The sequence below is a fragment of the Diplotaxodon limnothrissa genome, linkage group LG6 (genome assembly GCF_057381915.1).
Source record: "Diplotaxodon limnothrissa isolate DT_005_m linkage group LG6, D_limnothrissa_male_GT1.1, whole genome shotgun sequence".
Classification (NCBI taxonomy): Eukaryota; Metazoa; Chordata; class Actinopteri; order Cichliformes; family Cichlidae; genus Diplotaxodon; species Diplotaxodon limnothrissa.
In genome coordinates this window covers 4,092,502-4,117,419 of record NC_140601.1, presented here as the reverse complement: position 1 = coordinate 4,117,419, position 24,918 = coordinate 4,092,502, and the positions used below count along the sequence as shown (strand labels likewise).

The 24,918-nt window shown below is 40.8% G+C and overlaps 1 protein-coding gene across 1 annotated transcript in view; it reads right to left on the bottom strand.

Moving 5' to 3' along the window:
* The window catches only part of usp34 (ubiquitin specific peptidase 34), a 54,131-nt gene that overhangs the window by 2,278 nt on the left and 26,935 nt on the right, over window positions 1-24,918 (bottom strand). The window contains exons 21-72 of the mRNA XM_085356710.1: window positions 24,188-24,342; window positions 23,062-23,175; window positions 22,865-22,964; window positions 22,558-22,720; window positions 22,306-22,432; window positions 22,047-22,197; window positions 21,852-21,952; window positions 21,458-21,673; window positions 20,215-20,340; window positions 19,985-20,107; window positions 19,282-19,365; window positions 19,115-19,201; window positions 18,788-18,988; window positions 18,604-18,686; window positions 18,467-18,507; window positions 18,252-18,376; window positions 17,506-17,658; window positions 17,135-17,239; window positions 16,915-17,009; window positions 16,431-16,735; window positions 15,415-15,578; window positions 15,267-15,332; window positions 14,921-15,067; window positions 14,506-14,562; window positions 14,203-14,280; window positions 13,611-13,705; window positions 13,352-13,524; window positions 13,115-13,265; window positions 12,931-13,009; window positions 12,794-12,847; window positions 12,613-12,708; window positions 12,454-12,518; window positions 12,288-12,363; window positions 11,795-11,842; window positions 11,596-11,661; window positions 11,401-11,481; window positions 10,740-10,825; window positions 9,536-9,704; window positions 9,248-9,322; window positions 8,898-9,049; window positions 8,644-8,797; window positions 8,492-8,536; window positions 8,165-8,269; window positions 6,577-6,724; window positions 5,533-5,837; window positions 5,086-5,415; window positions 3,837-3,994; window positions 3,596-3,674; window positions 3,148-3,274; window positions 1,581-1,688; window positions 837-941; window positions 111-235 (exon numbers count right to left, since the gene is read on the bottom strand). Coding sequence (XP_085212836.1) covers window positions 111-235; window positions 837-941; window positions 1,581-1,688; window positions 3,148-3,274; window positions 3,596-3,674; window positions 3,837-3,994; window positions 5,086-5,415; window positions 5,533-5,837; window positions 6,577-6,724; window positions 8,165-8,269; window positions 8,492-8,536; window positions 8,644-8,797; window positions 8,898-9,049; window positions 9,248-9,322; window positions 9,536-9,704; window positions 10,740-10,825; window positions 11,401-11,481; window positions 11,596-11,661; window positions 11,795-11,842; window positions 12,288-12,363; window positions 12,454-12,518; window positions 12,613-12,708; window positions 12,794-12,847; window positions 12,931-13,009; window positions 13,115-13,265; window positions 13,352-13,524; window positions 13,611-13,705; window positions 14,203-14,280; window positions 14,506-14,562; window positions 14,921-15,067; window positions 15,267-15,332; window positions 15,415-15,578; window positions 16,431-16,735; window positions 16,915-17,009; window positions 17,135-17,239; window positions 17,506-17,658; window positions 18,252-18,376; window positions 18,467-18,507; window positions 18,604-18,686; window positions 18,788-18,988; window positions 19,115-19,201; window positions 19,282-19,365; window positions 19,985-20,107; window positions 20,215-20,340; window positions 21,458-21,673; window positions 21,852-21,952; window positions 22,047-22,197; window positions 22,306-22,432; window positions 22,558-22,720; window positions 22,865-22,964; window positions 23,062-23,175; window positions 24,188-24,342 — 6,422 coding nt within the window. The remainder of the gene's footprint in view (window positions 1-110; window positions 236-836; window positions 942-1,580; window positions 1,689-3,147; window positions 3,275-3,595; window positions 3,675-3,836; window positions 3,995-5,085; window positions 5,416-5,532; window positions 5,838-6,576; window positions 6,725-8,164; window positions 8,270-8,491; window positions 8,537-8,643; window positions 8,798-8,897; window positions 9,050-9,247; window positions 9,323-9,535; window positions 9,705-10,739; window positions 10,826-11,400; window positions 11,482-11,595; window positions 11,662-11,794; window positions 11,843-12,287; window positions 12,364-12,453; window positions 12,519-12,612; window positions 12,709-12,793; window positions 12,848-12,930; window positions 13,010-13,114; window positions 13,266-13,351; window positions 13,525-13,610; window positions 13,706-14,202; window positions 14,281-14,505; window positions 14,563-14,920; window positions 15,068-15,266; window positions 15,333-15,414; window positions 15,579-16,430; window positions 16,736-16,914; window positions 17,010-17,134; window positions 17,240-17,505; window positions 17,659-18,251; window positions 18,377-18,466; window positions 18,508-18,603; window positions 18,687-18,787; window positions 18,989-19,114; window positions 19,202-19,281; window positions 19,366-19,984; window positions 20,108-20,214; window positions 20,341-21,457; window positions 21,674-21,851; window positions 21,953-22,046; window positions 22,198-22,305; window positions 22,433-22,557; window positions 22,721-22,864; window positions 22,965-23,061; window positions 23,176-24,187; window positions 24,343-24,918) is intronic.

Sequence of the window (24,918 nt, the reverse complement as noted above, 5' to 3'; positions counted from 1 at the left end):
AAACAAATATTACTACCAACACCAAGCCTCTGCAGGTACTGAAGGTTTTCTGTTGAGGTTTCTTTTACTGCTGACACAAAACGATTTGGAGCAGGAACAGATAACCGTACCTTGCTGCTCTCCACCAGTGAAGGCAGCAGACACATGTTCAGCTCCGGTCTTGGAGGTCGGATGTTGTTTTTGGCTCCCATAAGTTTGAGGTTCTCTCTGCATGGCAGGTAAGGACCAAACGACACTGCACAGGGACAATTAAAAGTCAGTGAAAAGAAAGCCAGATTTTTCATTTAATCTGAAAGAGTTTAAGTAAAGATGAACCAGAGATTTTTAAAAGTCGAAACCACTGAAGGTTTTACTTAAAAACCTTTTGGATTATAAAAGCTTAACTTGAAGAACATCAGACAGTATATTTGTCAAATATGTACTGTTCAAACGGTGGATGATTATCATTAAAAATGGCCCAAGTTTCAAACACTGAGACAAATGTTCATGTAAGTAATCTCTGTTCTACTCTTTGGTTACCGTTTGATGTCACTGTGAGACAACAGGCCTCATATACTGATGTTTACCATTAATATTTTGTTGTTACCACGGTGCGTATGCTAGTAAATCAAAATTGAAAAAAGAAAAGAAAATATAGAAAAAGGTTTGGAAACAAAGCTGATATGAAAATGACTAACAGTCAAAAAGAAAAAGAACATTCAAGGAGAAGCTGTGACATCTAGCAATGAACGGCATCATGCAAAGCTACCATGTTCTTGGGGATCCATTTTAAGCTATAAAACAAGAATGCAAACCAAAAGAGGACAATCAACATGAATAATGAGGAGAAGACTTACTGGGGATATTGCTGTGGTGGTATGTGCAGTGGTTGTGTTGTAAGAAGGGGACTAGAGTGTGCAGGAAGTCATGAGGACTCAGCAGAACGAGTTCCTTCAGCACATCTGCAACAAGAACATCACGTTACAGGACACTTTCTAAAACTTCCAATTATTTCTACATCTGACCCGTTACATTTTTAGAGAGACGCAGATATGTATTCTGCTAGCCAAATTCTACTCTGTCTCAGCTGGAACAAAGGATGATTTCTGTTTTCTAGAGTTTGGCTACAATAGTTGCCAAAAATGTACACACAATCACACAGAGTCAAAAGTGTTCATAATACTCAATTCAATGTGATCACTGGTCTTTAAATTGTAAGGCAGAAACCCTTCAAAAATCAGACAATCCCCTGTGAACAAGCACTTAGTGAAGATTAAGAAGGAGCGCAGTAGTTTTTCCTTCCCACGCTGAGCTCTTTGGACTTTCCCATTGTTCTGAGCATTGGTGAGTCCAATGAATGCTGTCAAACAAATCTTTCTCATCCTGGCAAAGACAAACTACCAGTTGTAGCCAATCACAATGACTAATGAGATCACAGGACTTGGCTTTATCAAGTTAGCACATTGTAGGAACAGTTCAAATAAATGTTTAAAAGCCCCAAATTACCAGGACATACATGTCCATAATAAGTGTATATAAACATCTGACCTAACTTAATATACTTGAATGTTAGCTGGTGGGTTATCAAAGGTGAGTGTTACCCAAGCAGGCGTTGCGGAGCTCAGGTGGGCTATAAGAGTTCAGCAGAGTGAGAAGCTTGTGGGCAAAGTCAATCCTCTCCTGCCACTGGATCAGAGCCTGTTTCACATCTGGGTAACAGGAGAGAGAAAAAACAAAAGATCAGCACAAATACGAGAACACACATCTGCAGATATTTTACTCTAATACAGCCCTTTGTAACCAATGGAGTTGGTACACTGTACCAGAGCTGCTTCTTGGATGTTCAGAGTCAGATTCAGGGACATTTCATGTTCACTGGTTAAAGTTTGTGTATCATAATTTCTAAACACAAAAAAATTGTCATTTTATAGGAGCTAAAAATACAAAGTGGCTGAAGTTAAAGCTATCCAGAGATCAGAGCCAGCTGTAAGCCAGCAGCCTCGGCATGAGCAATGGAAGAAAAGAAAAAAACCAAAGCAGTTATGAGAAAAATGAAGACTATTAAAACGGTGAAGTCTGGTGAAATGATGCAAGTAGTTAACATTTGTATTTACTATATGAATCTGTAGCTGTCAAATAAAGAAGGATGTACAGCAACTCATTTTTTCCAGTATCAGAGCACTTTTGTTTCACTTGTATCTACTTGTTGAGCAGATACTAAAGTCACTGCTCAGTTTTGTTATGAAAACAATATTTCACATTTGCAGCAGTAACTGCCCAAGAAAAGTGCAATCAGTGCATCTCCAAATATGTTTCAGGCATTCGTTGTTTTCCTGACATCGTTGTATTATACTCAGTCGTACATAGCATTTGTATTTTATTCTATTCTATTGTGTACAGTTGATTCTTATCCTATTCCAGTGTTTTTCTAATTTTTGCTATGTAACTTTGCACTGTCCACTTTCTGCTTTAACAAAACACATTTCCCACCAATAAAGGTTATCTCATCTCATCTTCCCTAAGGTCACATTTTTTGCACATTCATTTACTTCATGCCAGACAGATCAACTCTTCTGTAGTGTAATGCTGTCCTGGGGTTTTATGTCTTAGTATGGTCATCTCCTTTTTAATGGCAAAAATCAAAGTAGTGATCGCACAACAATCATCCAACTAACCACACCTCTTTATGAACAAGAGCACAGCAACTTCAATTAATAAGACTAAAAAACTACCGGATCCAAAGTGACACTCCTGTGCTACGAGTCAGTGTAGCTCACTGCTGCACTATTTCAAATCTGGCAAAATAACCACAAACAGCTTCTAGCTCTGCATACGTACTATCAACAAATTTCCCACGTGTGGGACTAATAAAGGTTATCTTATCTTATCAAGTGAAAACTGGAATTCACCTACAGAGCCTAACTTCTTGCTAACATGTTGCATTAACTACAGTTTCATTTTACAGCGCCACATCACAACAGCAGTGGCCTCAAGGGCCTTGATATTGTAAAGATCCTGCAATTATAGAGAAAACGCCCAACAATCACATAACCTTCTTTGGGCAAGCACCTGGTGCCAGTGGGAAGGACAAACTATTAGTTTTAACTGTTTAACCTGTGTTACTATTACATGTGTTCGCCCTGTTAAACAGTAGGGGATGGTGCACACCTTTGCGCTGCAGGTATGGCCTGGTGGCTTTGAGGACAGAAAGAAAGATGGAGAGCAGCTCCACCAAGTCTCCAGTGACGTGGCATGCTGTCGCCTCATGGTACATCATGTGCAGAGTGTTGAAGGACTGCAGGGAACAAACAAACAGTGCACATAGCTTTACTTATTAGATTTGGAAGGGTTAAAAAAAAAAATGTAGTAAGCAATGAAATGCAAATTTTATTTTCATGTACATATACATATTTTAAATGCACTTGTAATATACTATATTTAATTTTATCTTTTTAAATCCAGATATTAATGATTCCCTTTGGCCTGTTTTAAATATAATGCCAAAAAAGGCAGATGATGCATGAAAATGAATTGGATTATGGCAGCATAGAAAGATGAGACGACAGCTTAATTTAGCAATTCTTTTTGTAATATTTAGAAGAGACCTGGATTGTACCTCAGTCATTAGGATAAGTCCTCTGTTGAAGACTACCAACAGTCGGTCCTCGTCATTCTCCAGCAGAACTCTGAAGGCACTGAGAGGAACAGCACAGAGAAAGGTCAACTTAGAAAGTAACGTCAGTAAACTTTCCAAACTCTGATACAAAATGGACAGTTTCTGTGACAAACATCTTCACCAGGTTACAAAAACAAGCTTCACAAGACCTTCAGTGATAAAAGTGTGTGTGTGTTCTTACCTGATAAGTGTGGTCCAACAGGAGCGCCCATCCAGACAGCGGAGGTAGCAGCTAATAGTGGTCTTCTTAAATTGTTTAATGTCCTCCACTTCCTCTTCCCTCATCTCAGCTCGCTGCGCCACAAACAGCTGCATCAAATTGAACAGTTCCTCCACTGCCTGCAGGGAGAAGCACATCAGCGGTTATGATTTTTACATTATCACAAATAAACATAACCAAGGCAAGATCTTTAACCCTTTAAGACCTACCATAGAACCAAGTCCGCCAGAGCTTACTTTATATTTTTACATGCTGTAGTGCCATTTTTGGGAGCATTTCAAGTTGCTATACATCAATACAACTGTTATAGCCCAGATTTTAATAATATGTCTGCATTAAGTCCATAGTAACTACATTAATTGCAAAAAAGTGCAATAAACTACAAAAAAATTGAAAATCGTTTTTGTTTTTTTTACATATATTTCTACTTGGAGAAATTTAAGAGGCTTATCCCTCAAAACTTTAAATACAAAAAAGTTGCAAAAAATAGAATAGAAATTTATTTTTAGTGTCTTCATAGTTTTATTTTGGAGATACACCATTTTTTATATACTGCAGGAAAAACGAAAAACAATCCTATGATGCAAATTTGCAAAGAAAACAGCATGTGCATCAAAATAAACTATTTCCAGCAGTGCAATTCGAGTTCTAAGCATCCCAGAAACTATTCAGAAAAGCATAAAGTCAAACATGACTTATAAAAACACCAGTATAGGCTCTTAAGGCCTACAAATAAAAAACTACATTTTCCGCGAAAATGACGTCACTTCTGGTTTCGGCCAGGAAATGGTGGACATGCGATAGTTCGCGCTGACGTCTGTTTCACTGTGGGAAGTGTTACGAACAGCTGATCGGATCAGCAAAGCGTGTTTCTGGAATATTATGTTTTTGTTCCTGCAAGCGCTTTTTATGCAATTTTTGCAAAGCTTTATGTGGAAGGCAACCGTGACCGAGGACAAGCTGATGGCATCAGATGTAAGTACAACTCCTCCGGTTTCATATGCAAAACAAATTATTGCACTAGCTTACACGGTTGCAGTGCTACTGGGATTTAAAAATAGTTACGCAAAAAGGAGCGTGCCCGCTCCAACCAGCTTTAAAGGGTTAACAATTAAAGACTTCCTTTATGTTTTGCTTTTAGGTGGGGAATTTTCAAAGTGCTATGGACAATAAAGTCACATCACTGCTAGAAGTCTGACTGTCCTCTCACCCCTGGATACTGGCTGGCATGTGGAGTCAAGTTCTTGAAGGCCCACTGGATGTTTTGGTGTGATGCTAGTTGGCGGGTGAAAGCAGTCGACTGCTCGCAGCACATGCGCAGGATGCCATAGTAGGCAGGGAGCATGCCGCGGTTGAATAGCACCACCTCCTGGTCATCGTGGTCAGCCAAGATATAGTTGAAGGCAATGTTTTTGGTCACCACAGGGTTCTGCACCACTAGCCGGACGTTCTCCGGACAATCCACACAAACGTTGTACCAGAAGGACAGCAGTGCCTGCTTATTGTGGTTGGTTGCAATGGCTGGCTCTGACAGTTTCGGCTGAAAACGTGAAAGAAAAAAGTTCTAAATTCTGCACCTAAGACTCGGACACGCACATTGAAGTGTACAATCGGTACAAATCTTTAAAAATATCTTCGCAGTCAAAGAAAGATGTACCTGGAAGAGGTTCCAGAGGTCCATGAAGTAGCCAGAGAACATGAGTTTCTCCGTCTTGGAGATGAGGCAGTAAGTCATGAAGCTGAAATACTGCACCAGTTTGGTAGTACCATGAACACTGGCATCCACATACAGCTTGGCACGTCCCAGCAGCCCTAGCAACAGGTTGTAGACCTGGTGGAGAACCACGGTGGTGTCGGGGGACAGTGGGAGCTCACGGGTCGGCAAGTGGAGGGAGCGTGTGGAGCGGAACATCTGTCGAAAGGAGTTGCTGGGGATGAGGGAGACCAGGAGGTATGCAGCAGCTAGAGGGAGAAGAGAGAGTTAACTGCTATCATAAACAAAGGACTACTGTGGCTGCAGTGGTACCTCATGTTAATTTAAACATGTAGTTTTTAAAGGTGGTCTTTTCATTATTGACAGAATGCTCTGCTCTTATTAAACAGGCTTGAGTTTTTTTGGACTTGAATGGTCTCATAGTTTGCAGATATTTTTTTTGGTCATCTCAGACATCGCTCTGGTAGTCAATACAGAAGCCCAATCAGAAGAAATTTAGCTTACAGGGAGCTAAAACCGCTCATTTCGACAATGGATGAACTTAGTGCTGCAGCAACAGCCACTGTAAGACTAATGAGGAAATGTGAATCATGCAAATCTCTTTAACCATCTTTATTTAACCATCATATTTAATCTTGAGATTCTTTTCTGTGAGAGCCCTGGCTATTTTAAGAAGCAGGTTACACTATTAGTAAAGTTCTATTTACATTAACAATAAAGGAAGAATGTATATCTATATAGTCAAAGTAAAAATTGGGTTGTGTACACTAAAGGGCTGTTTAATTTAATAATTAGCATTTTTTTTTAAAAAAACTTAACGTTATATTTGTTTTGGCTTCTAAAGTTCTCAGTTTTCAGAATTTAATCCACCTTTTTAAACTCTGGCACAATGTCTTTTCATTCGTAGTTGGTTTAACTCCCTGTTGAGTGTTTGTTAAAAAAAAGAACATGAAACTAAATACAATGAGACAATGCAGAGGCCCTTACACGTGCGGACTCGGGGATAGTTGTGTGCCAGCAGGAAGCGTTCTACCCAGTTCTCCATGTTCTGCAGCACCCAGCTGTGGGCCAGTTTGTTCCTGGGAGTCTGCACAGCCAGCCAGTCCAGACATTGGGATGGATTGTACTCAATCACCTGACAGGAGGCACACAGATGAGACAGCATATATTTAATAAGGACTTTATAAGCAGTATATTCATTTTAAAATGGCAATCCTAAACACTGACCTAATTTTTTCTGTTTGGTTTTATTGACTTTTGATCCTGCATGTGGTGCAAGTTTACTTTATTGATAAATAAGATGTAAACCAGTTGCAACTACATGTATGGATCTCATTCCATTCATCCATCTTCCACCACTTATCTAGGGCTGGGTCACAAGGGCAGTAGCCCAAGCAAAGAAACCCAGAAGCCCGTGTTCAAAGTCACATCCTCCAGCTCATCCAGGGGAACTCTCTCCAGGATGCCCTGGGCCTACACCTCAGGACCTTATCCTGGTAGGACATGCCCAAACCACCTCAGCTGGGTCCTTTCAATGTGGAAAAATCGTAACTCTATTCTGAGTGCCTTGCAAATGACTGAATTTCTCACCCCTCCTTGAGAGAAAGCACAGCCACCCTTTGGAGAGAATTAATTTCTGCTGCTTGTATCTGCAATCTCATTCATTTGGTCATATACGTGAGGGTGGGGACATAGATCAACTGATAAATCGGCAGTCTGTCAGTCTCCTGCTATACTCTACTCTCACTCGTGAACCAGAAATACTTAAATTGATCTACTTAGTGCAGCAACTTGTCCCTGAGCCAGAGTGGGAATTCCACCCCTATCCAGCTGAGAACCATTGCCTCAATCTGCTATGAAACGCTTGGTGCAAGGTGGAAGCCCCAACCTGATGAAGCCAACAGAACCACATCATCTGCAAAAAGCAGAGCTGCGATTCCGCCATCTGGCTACGCCTAGAAATTAGGGGCAAAGGGCAGCCGGAGCAAAATCCCACACCCACCGAAAAGAACGAGTTATTGCCAGTAATGCAGATCAAGCTCTCGCTGCACTCGTACAGGGATCTAATAGCTCCTAAATATCAGCCAGACACCCACTATTCTGTAAGGACCTTGTACAGAATCACCTGAGGGATGAGGCTCAAGTCTACAAAGCACGTGTAAACTCCCACATGACCCAGGTACATCTTTCTTTGACACATCCATGCATGGAATTATGGTTAAAAAACCCAAATCATTAAAATAGTGATTTGGGGTTATAACAAAGCCAGAAACAGAAATTTTCTGAGCAACCTGAAATGTTGAAATGAACGTTGGAAGCAACTATTGAACTATAAACAAAGGAAACCATATTTTTATGCAGTATAGTTTTGTCCAGCCTAAAAGGATCAAATTTTGGCAAAGCACCAAAATTATAACTAATATTATTTCTAGTAAATGACATTTGATCAACTTTTTGAAGACCTGTATTTAACAAAACCCAGAGAGGTTTTCTTTTGATAATGATAACTACATATTACATTAAATCCTTTTATTAGATCTAAACAAATGGAAAATATTAGTGTGTCAGGGTTTACCTCCCAGATCCTTTGGAGAATGTAGGAAGCAAAGGAAGGCATCCCCGGAGGTCCACCCGCAAACTCCATCAACATTGTTAGCAGCTTGAAGAAAGGATTGGCAGCCTAACAGAATTTAAGGGGGGGTCATGAAAAATCATTTTTGTATCACTACACCATATTTTTAAATGGTTTATTAAGCGTTATTACAAAGGCAAGTTAACAAACGTGAATAGACAGAAGTTCAGTTTCTATCTATTCAGGAAAACAAAATGAACAAAGGCTAGATTCGATTGTTTTTTCAAATAAAGGTGATTTTAAGCCCAGTTTCATTTCTGTGGTGCTTACCTCAGGAGTCAGCTTTGCAATCGAGGTGAAGAGCATCGACACAATCTGCAGAGAGAAGCATTCAACATGAGAAAATTAAAATGGATGCATTTTACACTTGTATAGGTGGCAGTCATTGCAACATTTACTCAGTCCATTTCCTACAAACATACATGTTCAGCCAGCCGGTTATTATAGCGACAGAGGCTAAATATGAGGTTACAGGTCTGCCTGATGTTGATGCCATCTCTGATGTGCTGGAAGAGGAAAGGGAAGCCCTTCCCTCCAGTCAGCGCTGCCATGTCGCTCTGGGACAGAGTCAGATGTCTGGACAGAGAGGAGAGGAGAACGCAGTGGCTGCTTGAATGCTTAATTCTAATGAGAATGAATCTAAACAGAAAAATGCATGCATGTTGTATACTCGCACCTCTCAGAGCGAGACTGCTCCACCAGCAGAGCAATGAGTGCGATCATCTTCTCCAAAGCTGCAGGACGATATTTTTCTTCAGCCAGAGACAAGATGTCTTCTTCCTCGTCCTCCTCCTCTCCTTCCTCCTCTGACAGCACCTCTACCTGAGGCTGAGAAGGACGTTGGTTAGGTCCTTCTTATAATTAGGTCATGTCTTCTAAACACAATATAACTACAGGCTGGGTGTTACTTCATTTAAAAAAGACAAATAATATTACAAAGAAACAGAACCATTCAGATTAAATCTCTCTTTGATAATATTACTGTAAATAAATGAGTTGTGAAATATAAGCAGTGTGTAAGCTTACATTCTCAGGGCCTTTTGTTCCCATGTAGAAATGCACCATGATAGAAATGGCTTGTAGTGACAACAGGAACTGACTCTGTGGACACAAAACACAAAAAATATTAATCGTTTTTAACAAGGAAGGGGGAAAATAACCAAACCACATTTATGAAACTAAAAAAGGACTCAAAATCATGCTGTGTCAACTGTTAGCTGAGAAGAAAGACCCAAAGAAAAAGCAAAATAGTGTCAGGTTTCTTTTTTTTTTTTCTTCACACTAAGTGATTTCAGGCTGCAAAACTCAATTTACCTCCTCCTCGCCCATCTTGGCAAACTCATACAGAAAAGCGAAGTACTCAGTCAGGTGTTTGCTGTGAGGCTTGACGCCGTGCTCCATGATAGAGAGGAGGGTCTTAACAAAGCGAGTGACACAGGACCGGCTGCCGATATCCTCCACTGGCCCATCCATGTCGTCAGAGCTGAACAGACACAGGAGCAGAGGTTCTGAGACTGAGGTATCTAATGACACATCTAAACTCTTTAGTTCATGTGGAGCCACAAGTTTTTTTTCTCAGAGTCTAGTGTGGCACAGACACTGAGTGACACATAGCTCCTGCTTGGATCTGTGTGGCCATCTGATTTCACAGACACAACACTGTGTTTGTGCTGCACACCTTGCATGGCAAAAATGTACCACATGAGATTTAAGTGGGTTGTGTTGCTAAGCAATAAAGATAGCAGGGATGAACTGTAAAATTCTGGGCCAGTGTTTTAAGTAACAGTGTGGTCGATTGTTTTCTTATTTTTGCTTTATTTGATCTTTATCCCAGTAGGAAAAGAAGTAAAATAAACAAAATGATACAATCTTAAAGGCTTTCGGTTCCTTCCGAAAAGCGAGAAGAGGTTTTTGAATGACATTAACGCTATGTCAGCCTATTATACAGGGAGGCACTAGTCCCTCCTGACATGGGTGTCACTTAGCCAGCCTGTAAGGCATAATTTAGCCATTTCAATCAGCTGTGTTGGATCAAGGACACATCTAAAACCTGCAGGACACCGGCCTTTGAGGCCCAGAGTTCCCCCACCCCTGCGGTAACGTCTGGCGTAATGGCATTTAAGCTTCTGATGAAGTCTCGCAGGAGGCAGTCTCATAGTGAGACACGAAATGAATGCTATGAAAGAGAACTATCAGTGTACATTCAGTACCGATGCACGAATCGTCATAGGAGCGCACTTGCTGCCAAATGCAGTCATCCAGTTGGTCAGATCTATTATTTGGATAATAATAATAATAATAATAATAATAATAATAATAATAATAATTTGTCTAGTGAATTTACATGAACAGCTACATTAAGAATGGTTTAGTTGAAAACTATTTTTAATGCACAAAATATTTGCACAGACTTTGCATGTTCGGTGTGAAAAGGCCTTAATGGAAGACTTTGAGACTCCTAATCTTGGAGAAAATGTTTTGATCAGGGAAACCTGTCCCACAATAATGAGTGACATACCCATCCTCCATGCCAGGCTGCAGGTAGAGATGAGCATGAACTGGCCGCAACCTCTGGATAACGTGAATACACAACCTCTGGAACATCTGGAAGACAACAAATTAAAACAAGAAAATTTACATTTAAAAGTCAATTTAAAGACAAACTTCCACTGACAATAAGTTCAGAATGACGTAAAAAGAGTTACAATATAGCTATAAACATTGGGAAAAAATAAAATATAAGTACTTTTGAGTCGTTTTGGTGTAGTACTGTCTCCTCCACCTCAATCTAACCCTTTTCTTAGAATCACACATCTGCCTGTGTCTTCGTTCACTACATAAATGAACCTTCTGTTTTTTCCCCTTTAACTCCTGCCTGGGATCCAATATATCCACTGTCCCATATGTGCACATGTCTAAACATTCTCAGTCTTGCCTGTCTAGTTTTCTAATCTTCCACTACGTCGAGCTCTGCCTGTCTTTTAGGTCAGAGCCACCTTCTCCAAACCATACATCCTTTCACTCTTGCTGCTATCCTTCCGTCGTGCCACATCATTTTTTTCCCCTTTAGCTACACAATTAGTATTTTTGAGCACATTAGTCCAGTTTCAGTATTGTGAATGTTGTTGTTTTTTGAGGTTTGTTTTGTGTACAGTGATGTTTTATGACTTGTCCCTGACCTGTCTGACAATCTGATTGGGACACTTTATTAGGATCTGCATCGGCCACCAGTTGTCATCAGCCATCCGGTCTAAAAACCACTGAAACAGAAAAATAATGATCAAAGGTTGTGCAAAAAAAAGAAAAAAGTTTATTCACAGTATCCATTTACTTTGCTGTAATCACCAGAATAAAAAAAGGTTTAAAACTCAAACCTCGCAGGCGGCCTGGCTGTTGTTGAACTGTTTGGTCAGCAGTTCAATCCACTGCAGCATGGTGGGCTGGAGGTAGCAGAGCAGAAAGGATTAACAGTCTATCAGTAACTTCCTTCCTCCTCCCCTTTCTTTCCACTTATCTTTACAAATTAACAACACTCAGAAAATGATAACAGTGATAAGGATGAGTGTGCATTACCTTCTCCTTGGAGTGAATGAAAGTCTCAAGGACAAAGGATGTGCTGAGCTGCAAATGAAAGGGGAAAAAACAACAGTAGAAAAGCAAGTTTTAGTTAAACTAATTAGCATTGCAAATCAGTGACATCACGCAGCATGGTATAAATATTTTTAGAAAATGCGGTCAGTTAGAAAATAGATTAAAATAACATCTTTCTGAGTAAACGATGCAGAAACTTTTACCCATTTTCATTTTCTAGATTGGGCTTCAGCCAGCTGTTATTCCAGTGTGTTTTATCCAAAACCCAAAGTAGCTAGGAAGTAGCTAGTTTCCTTATTTTAAGAGAGAACTGTTCCATTTTTAGTACTTTTGTAGTAGTAAAGTGAAAACAAAAAAGTCTTTTTATTTTAAAAAGTAATTCGCACAATTACAGTTTATACATTTTCTCAAAAATCCAGGTTTCAAGTCAATAAAAGCCAGAAAATAATAGCTAAATGCTTGTATTACTTCTCACCTTGGCAGTCATGAGGGAGACAGCTTTGGGGTCTGGCAGGGTGCTGGGGATGCTGCTGCAGAGCTGCCACATGAAGCTGAAACAATGACAAGTCGTGCCATTGAGTGAGTAGTGATCAAAAAGGCCAATAAGATGTGACCAAAAATACAAACTGATTTATGCTCACCCAAAGTAGGTGTGTTCAAATATGTTTTTATCCTGCAGAAACTGCATGTTGTCGTGCCAAATCCACTGAAAGAGAGAGTTGGACATTTAAATGAGGGATTTAATAGGAGTAATGCACAGAGATCTGCTACGTTTAAAAGAAAAAAAGCACAGTCAGTACCTCAAGTAGATCAGGAGAGACATCAAAACTAAAGTCCTTCCCATTGTCATCCTCCGGTTCCACTCTCTTGTAGAAGAGCATGTAGGCACTGTGTGTCTGAAAGTTTGATTATCATTTCATTGTTACCTTCTGGATCAAACACAGAGGATAAAAACTACAAAAATGGACCAGAAATTCTCACCTTCTCAAAGGAGAAGTCCATAAACTTGTCAGTGACAGAGTCGTAGGTTTTAGTCTAAAAGATAAATAAAGTAGGTGAAATTAGAGATTACACGTGGAATTAAGTGGTAGTATTTATCTTGCAACTCTCGCTCATACCGTCATCTCTCCACCAAAGCACTCAGAGGCCAGCTGAGCTGAGTCAAAGGGTTTTACCTCTGCATCATTGAAAAGGTACCTGGAGGACAAGATAAACCTTTGAGATGGTGGCGTCCTATGACAGTCACTCACTTTTTGGGTTTAAAGACTGATTATTAAAACTTTAATATGCATCATCCATCACCATTTATTGTTCTTGTAGGCATGGGGGTTGACAATGTCCCGGATGAAGCTGTAGTAATGGCCGCCATCTGCTGTGCCCGTGTGCACAGTGACGCCAATGAGGTCATACTCATAGCTCTCTGTGACCTTTGCTTCACCCTCCTCTCGAAAACCTGAGGCCCATGGAAGGCAACACTTGAAGAGTCAATTACAATCATCAATACACAATAAATGTCCGACTGGGTGAACAGAAACTAACCCTCTTTGCGCTCCCCTTTGCCCATGAGGAAATCCTCAGTGTAAGGTGTCATGTCGAGGCGCAGGGGGAAGGAGAAGTGGGTGTTGACCTTCTCCTTCATCATGGTCACCATGTTAAAGGTGTATCTCATTGTGTTGAAGCTCAGGATGCGAGGCAGTTTCTTAAAGCAGGCCCTGTGTAAAGAGACACAGTGAGACATGGTGAGACACTGTGTTGAGAGAGGGGCATTATTTTTTTCAGGATTTTAAATCGTTCTGACCTTTTCTCTGCGCGGACCTTCTTTCCACACTGTGAGCAGGTGTACATGTTGTCACCCTCCAGGGTGTCTTTGATGGTCACTTCATCCAGAGACTCCTGAGGAAAGATAACAAAGCACAAATACATCAAAGAAGGAAAAGTCTGCAGTGCACTTTGGTTTAGAGAACAAAAGACAAAAGTTTGTGTTTTCTCTCTTAGTTGGTAAAAGATGCATGTGACATCACTCCTTGTTGAGCAATGGCTTTTTCTAAACCCTCAAGATGAGCATTTAACTCATTTTGGGTCTGAATATGAAACTGATGGAAGCTGAACCATACTGCATCGGTATATGGTAGCAACCCTGCTTTATTCTTCTTTTTTATTCTAATGAGTATCATTTACATACAAGATTTCTGTATATAAAAAAACAAAACAAACAAAGTAATTTTTGAAAACGTAAACATTTATGCTGGCAAAGAGAAAAGACAGGACTGCACTTTTCAGAACCATTGTGGTTTGTGCAGGACTGTTTATGTGGCAGAGGTTGATCTCCACTGAAGCTGTAAGAATCACAGGTGAGCTTCAAACTTGCATAACATTTTCGCCCCACTCACATAGATGTTCTTCATGTCTGCCACCTGACATCTGACTGTGTAGAACTCCTCTGCAGTCTGACTGACATGGTCACAGTCCTGTGGGAGACACAGAACAGTGAGAAAAAACAATGGCAGAAAATGTACCTCACGCTGAGTCTGTGGAACCCTTAACTCATCTACTGTAACCTTTGTAGTTTTAAAAATAACTACATTTGTGTGAGGTATTAAAATAAACACGAAATTCAGCTGTGCTTTGTTGTTCTCAAAACAGTTTTCCTTCAATTTAATATTCCTCCTTTCAAAATCAATTCCCGCACTCACCAGAGACACCACATTGTTGGTGATGACACCTCCAAACAGAGTCTTCACTGTGTTTTTCTGTCAACGTAGATAATTAAGATACATCAGCTTATTAATCAACTTTAACATGTACTATGATGCCTGAACTATTACTCATGCTCTTAAAATTATCTTTAATATTGCATAATATTTGTGGTCATCATTTGTATAATAACAACATCTTATTTGGATATGTACTTTTTATACAAACAATCTACTTCTTAATATGTATAGTGCTATAGAGAGATTATTGTGATTTTCTGAATGGCAGAGATGAACACTAAAGGTTTTATGAAGATCAGTAATAAGTGGCACCTGCTCCAATCTGGAAATTAGTGTTTGAATCCTTTAAAGCATTAAATATATAATTTGTGTGTATGTAAAGATGTATGCTCACCAGCTCCTGGGACATCTCTTCTATCTTGGTGATGAGGTCGGTGAAGAACTCTGTCATGTCTTTCTGCTCGCCGGTGTTAAGAGGCTGTTTGTCCATTGTGTAGGTTTTACAAAATGGCCGGGGGTTGTATGCTTTTCTCTCACTCTCCTGAAAACACACAGATTAACACAGATAATCCATCTCACCAAACCTTCTGATTTTGCCGTCTGTGGTGCTCAGAAAAAAAGTCCAATCGTCCAGATCTTCAGAAACTGAACGGGTGTTAAAAGTTACTCTACTAGTGACTGTAGTTTTAAACAAATACGACAGACAGAAGGGAAGGACTAAAAGGAAAATCAAAACTCACCATGAGATATGTGAACATCTTCTGCAGCTCCAGCAGTGTTGTCTTGTGTTTGATATCTTCAGCGTACTGCACGCAAACACAGAGGGTGAGGACCTGCGTGCCATTTGAATTTTAATGACGTTATTGTAACAATCTTTCAGATACTGACCTTGGCAGTGAAGACAGCCTGGCGGGCCTCAGGGATCATATAGAGCTGCTGAATGGTAGAGGCCATGTAGCATGTTGCTCCCAGGTTGGTCAGACCCACGAAGCGGCACTCAGCCCGGACGTCGTCATGGGGCCAGTAGTCCCACTTGTATGGAGCATGAGAGCCTAGAAGCAAAAGATTAAAAGAAAGTTTGAGTTCTGTGTCACACCTGTCCTTTTATTAAATTATTCAAACTGGCAGTTGCATTATTGCAGGGGTGTCAAACTCAAATACACAGTGGGCCAAAACTGGAACAAAGTCGCGGGCTAACGTTAATATTTATTGGGGGGGGGGGGGGGGGAATCTTCCTCCAGATATAAGAATGAATCTTTTCTTATGGACTCAAACAGGTTTTGCTGAAAAACTGAATATGGAACAAGCAAAGCTTAATACTAAACTATATATATTAGCTGTATAATACCAGTAGGCCAGCTCTGATAGTCATTTGGTGTGGCTTCGCAGGCCAAATGTAATTACGCTGCGGGCCAAAGTCTGACACCTATGTATTATTGGGTTGCAAATGGAATTTCCAACTCGCCCAAAACCTTTTCCGACATAATTACAGATGGCCTTAAAACAAACTAAACTTGGAGAACAGTCTGGTAATCTGGTTGTTAAAGCTATGATTAAAATTAGGCATGGTGTAAAAACATATCTAAAATTAAGTTTAAAATAATGATAGGATTCTGCACTTCTGTAGAGCTTTGTAGTTTCAGCTCATAGTGCTCTTTAAAACTCTTTCACAACAAAAAGTGTCCCAGTCTCTTCAGCATTAGTCCCAATTGTGGGTCAATGTCTTGTAGAAGAAGACTGGATTCACTGTGGCAAAGCTTACATTGAGTCAGATCACTGACCTAGAGGACTACTGACACAGAGTGTAGCTTGCATATACAGACAGAAACACAGTACACAGAAGTAAAATAAACTACAGAAAGAGCACTACCAAATAAAAGTAATCAAAAAGTGAAGCTCTTCACCCTGCATGTGCTGAGACATGACCCAATTATGGAGCAGCCGATAGTTTTCTACCGAGCCCTTCACCGTCTCCACCAACAGATCATAGGCGGCGGCCCTTGCAGCGTGGGACTTGCACTTGGGCTGAGCACGGTCAACCAGACTGGGGAGGAGGAAGAGGAGGTTGTAGACATCCCTCAGAAACTCCTGCCCCTCACGGGAGAACTTAAAAGGAGGCTTGTGTTTGAGGACGCTGGTGGCAAGACGAAGGAGCCCTGTCAGGCCATCGTCTTCGATTGTTCCATCTTGTTGGTCCAAGATCTCACGGCTGGAAGTGAAAGAGTTATGTTTACATCAAAGCAGTATCAATTGTAGAAATTTGCCATTTGGTTTAATTTTAAAAGCCACTGCCATCAGTAATATTGTCAGCATGAACTTTCAGCAAAATGCAAACATCCTTTAAATCTTTGTATACGGAGCATAAAATTCAGTTTGTGACAATCAAACCTCCTAATGCAGTCGGCAAGATGTCGGGCAAGAGCATCCAGGTCCAGCAGGGTGGTCTGCATCGAGCCGGCCAGCGACAGAGAGGGAGAGACCTTCTGTGAGTTCAAACAGATCAATACTAGCAGCAGCTCAATACAAAAATCAAAACGTTACTACAAACTCAAATCTACTAAATCAACAGGTTGGTATGATCATCAGCATTGTGGTTTGACGTTCCCACCTGGCTCGCATCTTTAACGTGGATGTTATCGATGAGTTTGCAGAGCAGCCAGAAGTATTCCTTACAGCCCGTCCTTAACAGAGGCTCCTCTTCATAGTCTTCGACCTGCAAATATAAATGCACAGTTACTGCTTAAGAACATCCCAATGAAACGTTAATTCATCAACTCTTAAAGTCTCATGATGTGATCTAATAGAGTGCATGTCAGGTTCTGCTGCATTAAACCAATGTGAGAAACAAGGCTTAGTAGAAACAAACCAGATTCAAAGTAGCAAAGGTCAAACTGAGTCCAACGTTGCCTCTGAGGAGTACTGACAAGCGTACCGCTTCCAGTACTTTAAGAGGCTGAGCTACTTGAGTGCGAGACCTACCCTTAGTGGTTTGAGGGCCTGGGCGTCAGGCAGGAACTTGAGCAGTGTGGAGGCGGCGAGCAGCAGGAAGGATCTGTTGATGGACTCTCCTCCCTCCAGACCTGACAGAGACAACTTGTACAGGCCATTACATGCCTCGTGTCTCACTGCCGGCTACAAAGAAAAACAACGCACCTCAACAAAATGATGATAAAGTGAAGCATACTGACATGCTGATTAAACGACTAAAGTCTGAACCACAATTGTAAAAATTCCCAACTGGCTCTTGCTTGTGCTCTACTGCCCTGCTGCTAATACGGCGAGGACCCGACAGAAGTATGAAACAAACTTGAAGCATTCAGGTATCAAACAACTGAATTGCATAAATTATCCTCAAAGAAGTGTGAACTTGTCGCCCTCATCAGGCTGTAATAGTAATTACAAAAACAACTGAATTGAGTGTTATAAAGATTTCTAAAACAAGTCTGGAACAAAATTCATGAACATTTTAACAGAGGTGTGACTGGGACCAGTTTAGATGTGAATGATTTTTAAAGTCCACCTGAGGATTCTTTAACACTCATCAAGGATTAATATTTTTGACATCCATTGTCCCGGTAAAATGCTACTGAGAGCTCAAGAAAGCACAAAAATGATCCATCTATACGGTCATACAACATCACAAGACCATTAAGAAAACTTCTACCTTTTTATGGAGTAAATTAATATCTCTTGACTTGTGATGGAGCTGTGGATGTTAGACTCACCTCAGGAATCAGGAGGGTGAGTTTTTTCAGCCAGTCGTGCAGGTGGTCGCTGTCAGCCAGACTGGATTTCACTGTTGAAGAGCAGTGAGCCCAGCTCACCAGCAGCCACATGGAATAGTGAGTCACTGTGGGTAAAACATTACTGTCACACTCCACCAGCTTACTTCTTTTAACATTTTTAGCATGATCACCGTCTGAAAATGTAAAATCCTTACCTTCGTGTCGAGACCTGTGGTCAGACTGAGCCTTCAGAACTCTGCAAACAAAAACAAACAAAAACAACAACAAACATGTCAACTATGCTGTCCATTTAAAAGTAAAGAACACATTTTTGAGCTTTTGTATGGCAAACCTGTGTGCAAGGTTGTCGTAAGTGTAGGCCACATTGATTAGTCGCTGGATCAGGTTGGTGCCTTGAACAAGGCTGAGGAACACCTGCGAACAGACAGAAGAGCCGATGATAAAGATCCAGAAGTCAGAAACGTCCTGTTGGCAGTTTCTGCTACAAAGCATTACAAGTCAGCTGGAATAGTTACTTCAGTCAGTCGAGGGATGTGCAGGCCTTTGCCATGATCTACAGTGGATTTGCGCGATTTGCCTGGCCATGCCCTTTTACGTTGGCTGTCGGAGAGGCCTGACCAGGAGAAGACATCGTGGTAGGCTAAATCCAAGTCTGCAGGGTCTACAGCAAACTGGCAGATCAGCTTCAGCAGGCAGGCCAGACAGTCCAGCAGCCACTATAGATAAAAGGACATCAAACCAAACACTTACTTATATTAGTCTGTCCAATAATATGCTCATAAAATACATCTACTATCTACTGAAAATGTAGAAAATGACAAAGGTAGACTAAACTGTCTCACCACTGTCCAGGATTCTTGGTCTTTGGGTTCGAGGATGCCCGAATTAAAAATTTCCAAAAGCAGCTGTAAACCTCCAGATGAAACAAACTAAAGAAGAAGAAGACAATTAAAGCCAGGATTGAGAGGAATTTGATTTCCATCCTGCTTGAGTTAGTGTTGTGCTGTACCTTGCAGCTCCAGGTGTTTTTGCTGTTTTCTATCTGATCCTCACTGGAGTCGTCCGAGTCTGGATACAGGTCACTATAGCTGCCCTGGGAACGAACAAGCAAGAACTAAGTAAAATAGTAATACTGTCACTAACACAATTTTACGTTTTTGAAACGATGATGCCAAGTTCTCCATGAAACACGCATTGCACTGTAAAAGCATCATTATTTATGGAATGTTTTTAATGCCGGCTTTAGTCCAAATAGGGGGAAAGAAACTACCCAAACTTTTCTGGATTTAAGGGCCAATTACTTTTTTACGTAAGTCTTGTATAGCTTTTTTCCCTTCAAAAATGAACTCATGATTTAAAAATTTATTTTTATATTTTCTTGGGTTATCTTTTTTATCAATTTATCAATCTGAAAAATTTAAGTGTGACAAATATTTAAAGAAAGGGGCAAAAACTTTTTTCACTGTACTGTACAGAGCACCCAGCATATTGATTTTAGTGACTTTACATTTAAATATATTTGGGATTACAAGTTGTACCTCAATTTAAAAAACAAAAGTGTCTACAGTCAGACTATAGTCGCAGTAATGGTGCTACCACTTAGTTAATTTGTTTTAACTCGACTCGTGTCCCTATATTAACATCTACAGATTCCACACTTGGCAGCGGATCCTGCGGACAGAAAGAGGCCATCAATCCTTTATCTGTCTTACTGTTGACTCTCTGTGGATGCGTCGATTGGGCTTTCCCAGAGCCTCGATGATCTCTAGAGCGTACAGCAGCTTGTGAGGACTTTTAATCCTCAGCAGCTCCTTCCAACACAAACCCTCGCCATTCTTCAGACAAAATAAAAACACAAAATTAAAAGCAAATTTAGTTATTCTATGTTTGTGCGATCAACAACAAACTCTTGAAGAGCCCTTATTTAAACAGGATGACTGACCGTATCATCTGAGATGTTCTGGAAGGCCTGCAACATTTTGGGACAGGTGGGAAGCAGCATGAGCAGCTCCCAAACTCGACGAGACAAATTCTCTGCGTGAAGGTGAAGCTCCTCGCATCGTGCGCTCTGAGTTTAACAACAAAACAAAACTTTAGTTAGCAGGGATGTTCCTGGTGACTGTCTTGATGCTCATCCAGGTAACTAAATCCCTAAAGGTTGATTCTATTCATCTGGACGTAGCGTTCTCAGTGGGAGAAAGGTTTCGTCACTCATCGAAGTGACTGAGTGAACAATGGGCTGTCAGTTCAGTTCCTTGATCATTAATATGCAAATTGTCATCACCATTGATCAACAAGCACAGATCAAAGACCTTGAATATCATTCACAGAGAGTTGGGGAATGGCTGCAATGGCTGGTGATTAATTTACTTGCAGATTAAACAGAATTTATGTCAAGTAGTCTGCGAAAACTGAAAGAAAATAGCCAAAACTGAGTACAGCCCTCATGGACAAAGTTAGGAAAGGACATATTCAAGAGCCTTAAGAAATCAATGATTCTGATCTTCCAAAATCAAACAGTGTTTTAACATTTTGTTATTTGTTATTTTATAAACACATCTGTACTGAATTTAGTTATGCTTTGTTCCAGTTAAATGCTTTTATATCATTTCACGTTTGTCAGTTTATGTAATTTCTCCTGAACACCTACATGCAACGGTTCATTTTTTCAGCCAAAGAACTGTCGAACCCGTCTTACTTTCAAATTTGTCTGTTTACAACTTCCTGTCACAGAAACACGCTGACAATGCTGCCTTCAGGCGATGGAGTAACCAAGGATGACACCAGTGAGTAGTAGGTGGCAACATAACATCTTAGACAACATGGTGTTGTGCATTAATTAAATACAAATAAATAGTCTAGCATATTTCTAATACTAAGGCAAGAAATGTTAACCATTTTGCATACTTGAGGCATCTCTCTTACCCACAAATGTAGTTATACATGTGGATGAACATGACTGTGAACATCAACTAACATAAATCAAAGGTACACCTTAAAACTGTTTTCTGTGTTTCAGTGACCTCACCTCTCAAACTGGGTTTCAGTTCATACCTGCTCTTTTGCATTATTACATGTGGTCTAATATTATACCTAGTAAATACAATTTTCCATACATTTTAGCCAATATAACAGCCATATGATGTATACATCCCTTCAGGAGTTCTTCCATAACTAATACCCACCTCTGGGCTCTCCTGGACCTTCTCTGTGTTTGGGCTGGGTGGTTTGAAGCAAGCCAGCATCTCCAGCAGGTCGAAGAGTGTGGTGAGATGTGGCTCCTGAAGGAGCAGTAGCATAGGAATGTGCTCTTTCTGAGGAGGTGGAAGACAGGAGGCAGGCAATTGGATGCCCTCGCCCTTCCTCTCCCTCCGTGGAGCTCCCAGAGACACAAATACCATCTGGGATCAGATAAGAAGATGGTTCATAAAACTCATCTGCACTGAACAAATGTAATCAAAATTTACATGATTAGACAACAACGTTAAAAGATGTAAAACAATCTTTCAGACTTGAGCTGAACTGCAGTCTGTCCTACTGTTGGCCGTTTCTTATACAGAAGAGAAGTCAAACTGTTACCTGCATGTCTTTAAAGCCCAGCTCATGCAGAGTCTTCTCATCATAGTCTGTGGTAAGTTCATGACCAGAAGAGATCATCCTGACCGGTCCCATCAAACCACCTGCAGAACACGAGACAACATTTCACTAACAGACTCACTCACACATTGACACACAAACAAAAGCAAGGGAGAATATTTTATGGAGGGACCTGACCTGGGAAGTCTCCTGGCTGCCGGCCACTCTGGCCAAATTCCTGCAGCTGAGCCTGATGGTTCATCTGCTCCTTCTGCAGGTTCTCGTACCAGTGGGTCACCTCAGCTCGCAGGTCAGCTACTTGGTCACTGGGATACATCTCAATGGTCATCTGCAGAAATATGTAATGGGTAGTGGGTCCAAACATTTGACTTGTACTGTAGAAGCACATTATAAGTATTTATGCAATAAGACTTATTTGCTTTTAATAAAGTGTCACCTTGTCAGGCAGGCCGGCGGGCTGACAGACGATCCTAAGAGGTAGAGACTGTTTGTCACTCAAAGCTTTAAGGTGGCTGCTGATTCCCGTCCCCTCGATCTGCCACTGTCGCAGGTGGTAAGCAAACCTGCCACAGACCAGAGACGAAACGATGTGCTGCAATACTGTTTGTTTGCTTTTTTTTTTTTTCCCCATATAAAATGATTTTGACCACTGAGTTTTTCATAATGTAAACATTCCAGGTGTGTGTACCTGCGCCGGAACGCCTCCAGGTGTGTTTTGAGCATGAGCAACCCCCTCTCAATGCTGGTCAGACTGGAGTGGGCATCCTTCTCCAAGTTGGCAGAAGCCATCAGGAGGCTCTCCATACATTTCCTTATGAACTCTTGTTCCTTCTCCAGTCCTGTTTTACCAGCTGGAGACACACAAAAGTAGAATTAATAGATTAAGATCAGCAATTTTTCAAAGTCTTCTTGTTCTTATTGGTACGGAAGAACAAAAACAACAATTTCATAACAAAGCATATGACTTCATCATAGTGCAGTGAGTAAAAACTGACCATTGATGTAGTAGGAGTTGATGTACTGTATAGCAGCGCGGCTGATATCAGCAGATTGAGCTCTCAGAGCGATCCCCCACAGCTGGTCCATCCCACACAGCTGGCGGCACAGACATTCCTCAATTAAGCATCTACTCAAATGTGTCTGAAGACAACATGTCTGATTACGAGCATCACATGCTTTTGTTTCCATTTACCTCACAGCTAGAGGCGTTGTCCAGTGCAGTAGTGGCAAGCCGGGCCAGGTTACAGAGGTGCTGAAAGAGGTTGAGGCCTGTCATGCTGATAGTCTCTGGTTTCAGCTGTGGCATCTGGAGACACACAGTGACATTAACAAACACAAAGTAGTCAACATCAACACACGGCTGCTGCTCGTCTGAAGCTGCCCAGAGGGTCGTGATTGTGCTCCACCCCAGCTGAGTTTAAACCCATCCAGTTGAATAAACGTATGAGAAATAGTCTGATAAATTCTGTTCCTGTTTTTTTATTTATTATTTATTTCCAGCTCTAAACTATAAACCTGAGGCTACAGTCCCACACACTTACACAAAACCCTATTCTAATGAGGACACGCATATGATCTTTCTTTTAGTATTTAGGTATGAACACAAAGCGAAGATGGGAAAAAAAGCACAAAGAGACTTTAAAGGACTCGCCGCTGTACAAACATGAAGAGGTAGGAACAGTGGCTGCAGCCTGACTGCTCATCACTGCTTTTGTTACCCGTTGAAGTTCAGGGGCTGGCTGCTGGGCTGGGCTCTAACATCACTTTGTTCTTTTGACTAGCTTAGCATTAGCATGCTGTCTGTGTAAGTGGTTGCAAAGAGCTGAAGTTGTGTTAGCAACACATCATGCTCTTGTCCTCTTGTGTAACATTTCCACCCTGTAGACTGCCATACTATATGCACAACTACAGACAAACTAAAAAAAAAAATCTAGCACAAGTGCAAATGGAGCTGATAAGAGAGCTCGATAGCCAGGCAGACTAACAGATCGCAGAAATTGAACTAGAAGACAACCAGTTCTTGTACAGAACCTGTATAGTGAAACCAAGAAAAGAAAAGAAAATCTTAATGCTATGATTCTTTTCCAACTGAAAAATTTCCTGCCAAATTAACGTTGCACAGCACAGGAAATAAAGGGTATTTTGTCAAACATTTAAGAGATTTATGGAATTAAATTTATGTCACAAGTTGTACACGAAACGGGCACAGGTTTTTGCCCCGTCCCTCCACTTTGAAATTATCTATAATTCCACAGCCATTCTTATTCATTACCCATGGGACACCCATAAAATTCTATAATCCACGGTCTTTTTACTACCTTCTCCAGGAAGAGATGTTTGTAGGTCTCCATGCCCATAGCATGCTGGTCTTTGCTGCGGACCTGGTTGAGGAACCAGTGCAACGCATCATCGTAACATTCAGCGTCCTCCACCAGACAGTGCCACAGAATGTCCACTTGCTCCAGACTCAGTCCTGACAAATCCAAACACCAAAATAATTACAAACTAGAGTTCAGCGATGTCAAACGCAGACCGGGTTCATATAACGCAGACCACTTTTCCCCCTTATCTTTGGGCTTTTGGCCATAATTATCTGCTTACGTTGCACATCCATACATAAGAGGCTAAGAGCTTCTAAAGGGGATTAAAAGGTAAGAGACACATTTTCTTTTATTATACGTAAACACGCTAAAAAGGTGGATAATTTTAGAGATCCCCAATGTAAAATGAAAGAACCCAACAAGAAAGGCTCAGAAATCAAGACTGAAATGCAAAGTGCTAAAGACCACGAAACTTTAAGAAAACACTTCACTCCTTTAAATTTTTTTCCCTCTTTTGGGGTGTAAAATATTCCTCAAGAAGTGAATGGTGTGGTGTGGAAACACAGCAGAGATCAGGGTTATGTTATGAAAACCACAGCTGTTATTTACTAAAGCATAATATGGACACCTCTACCTCTGTGCAACTCTCTGGATAGGTGCATGTCTTTTAAAAGCATCTTAGTTCACAGAGAATATTACTCTAGTACATAAATGGTATCGGAATCTTA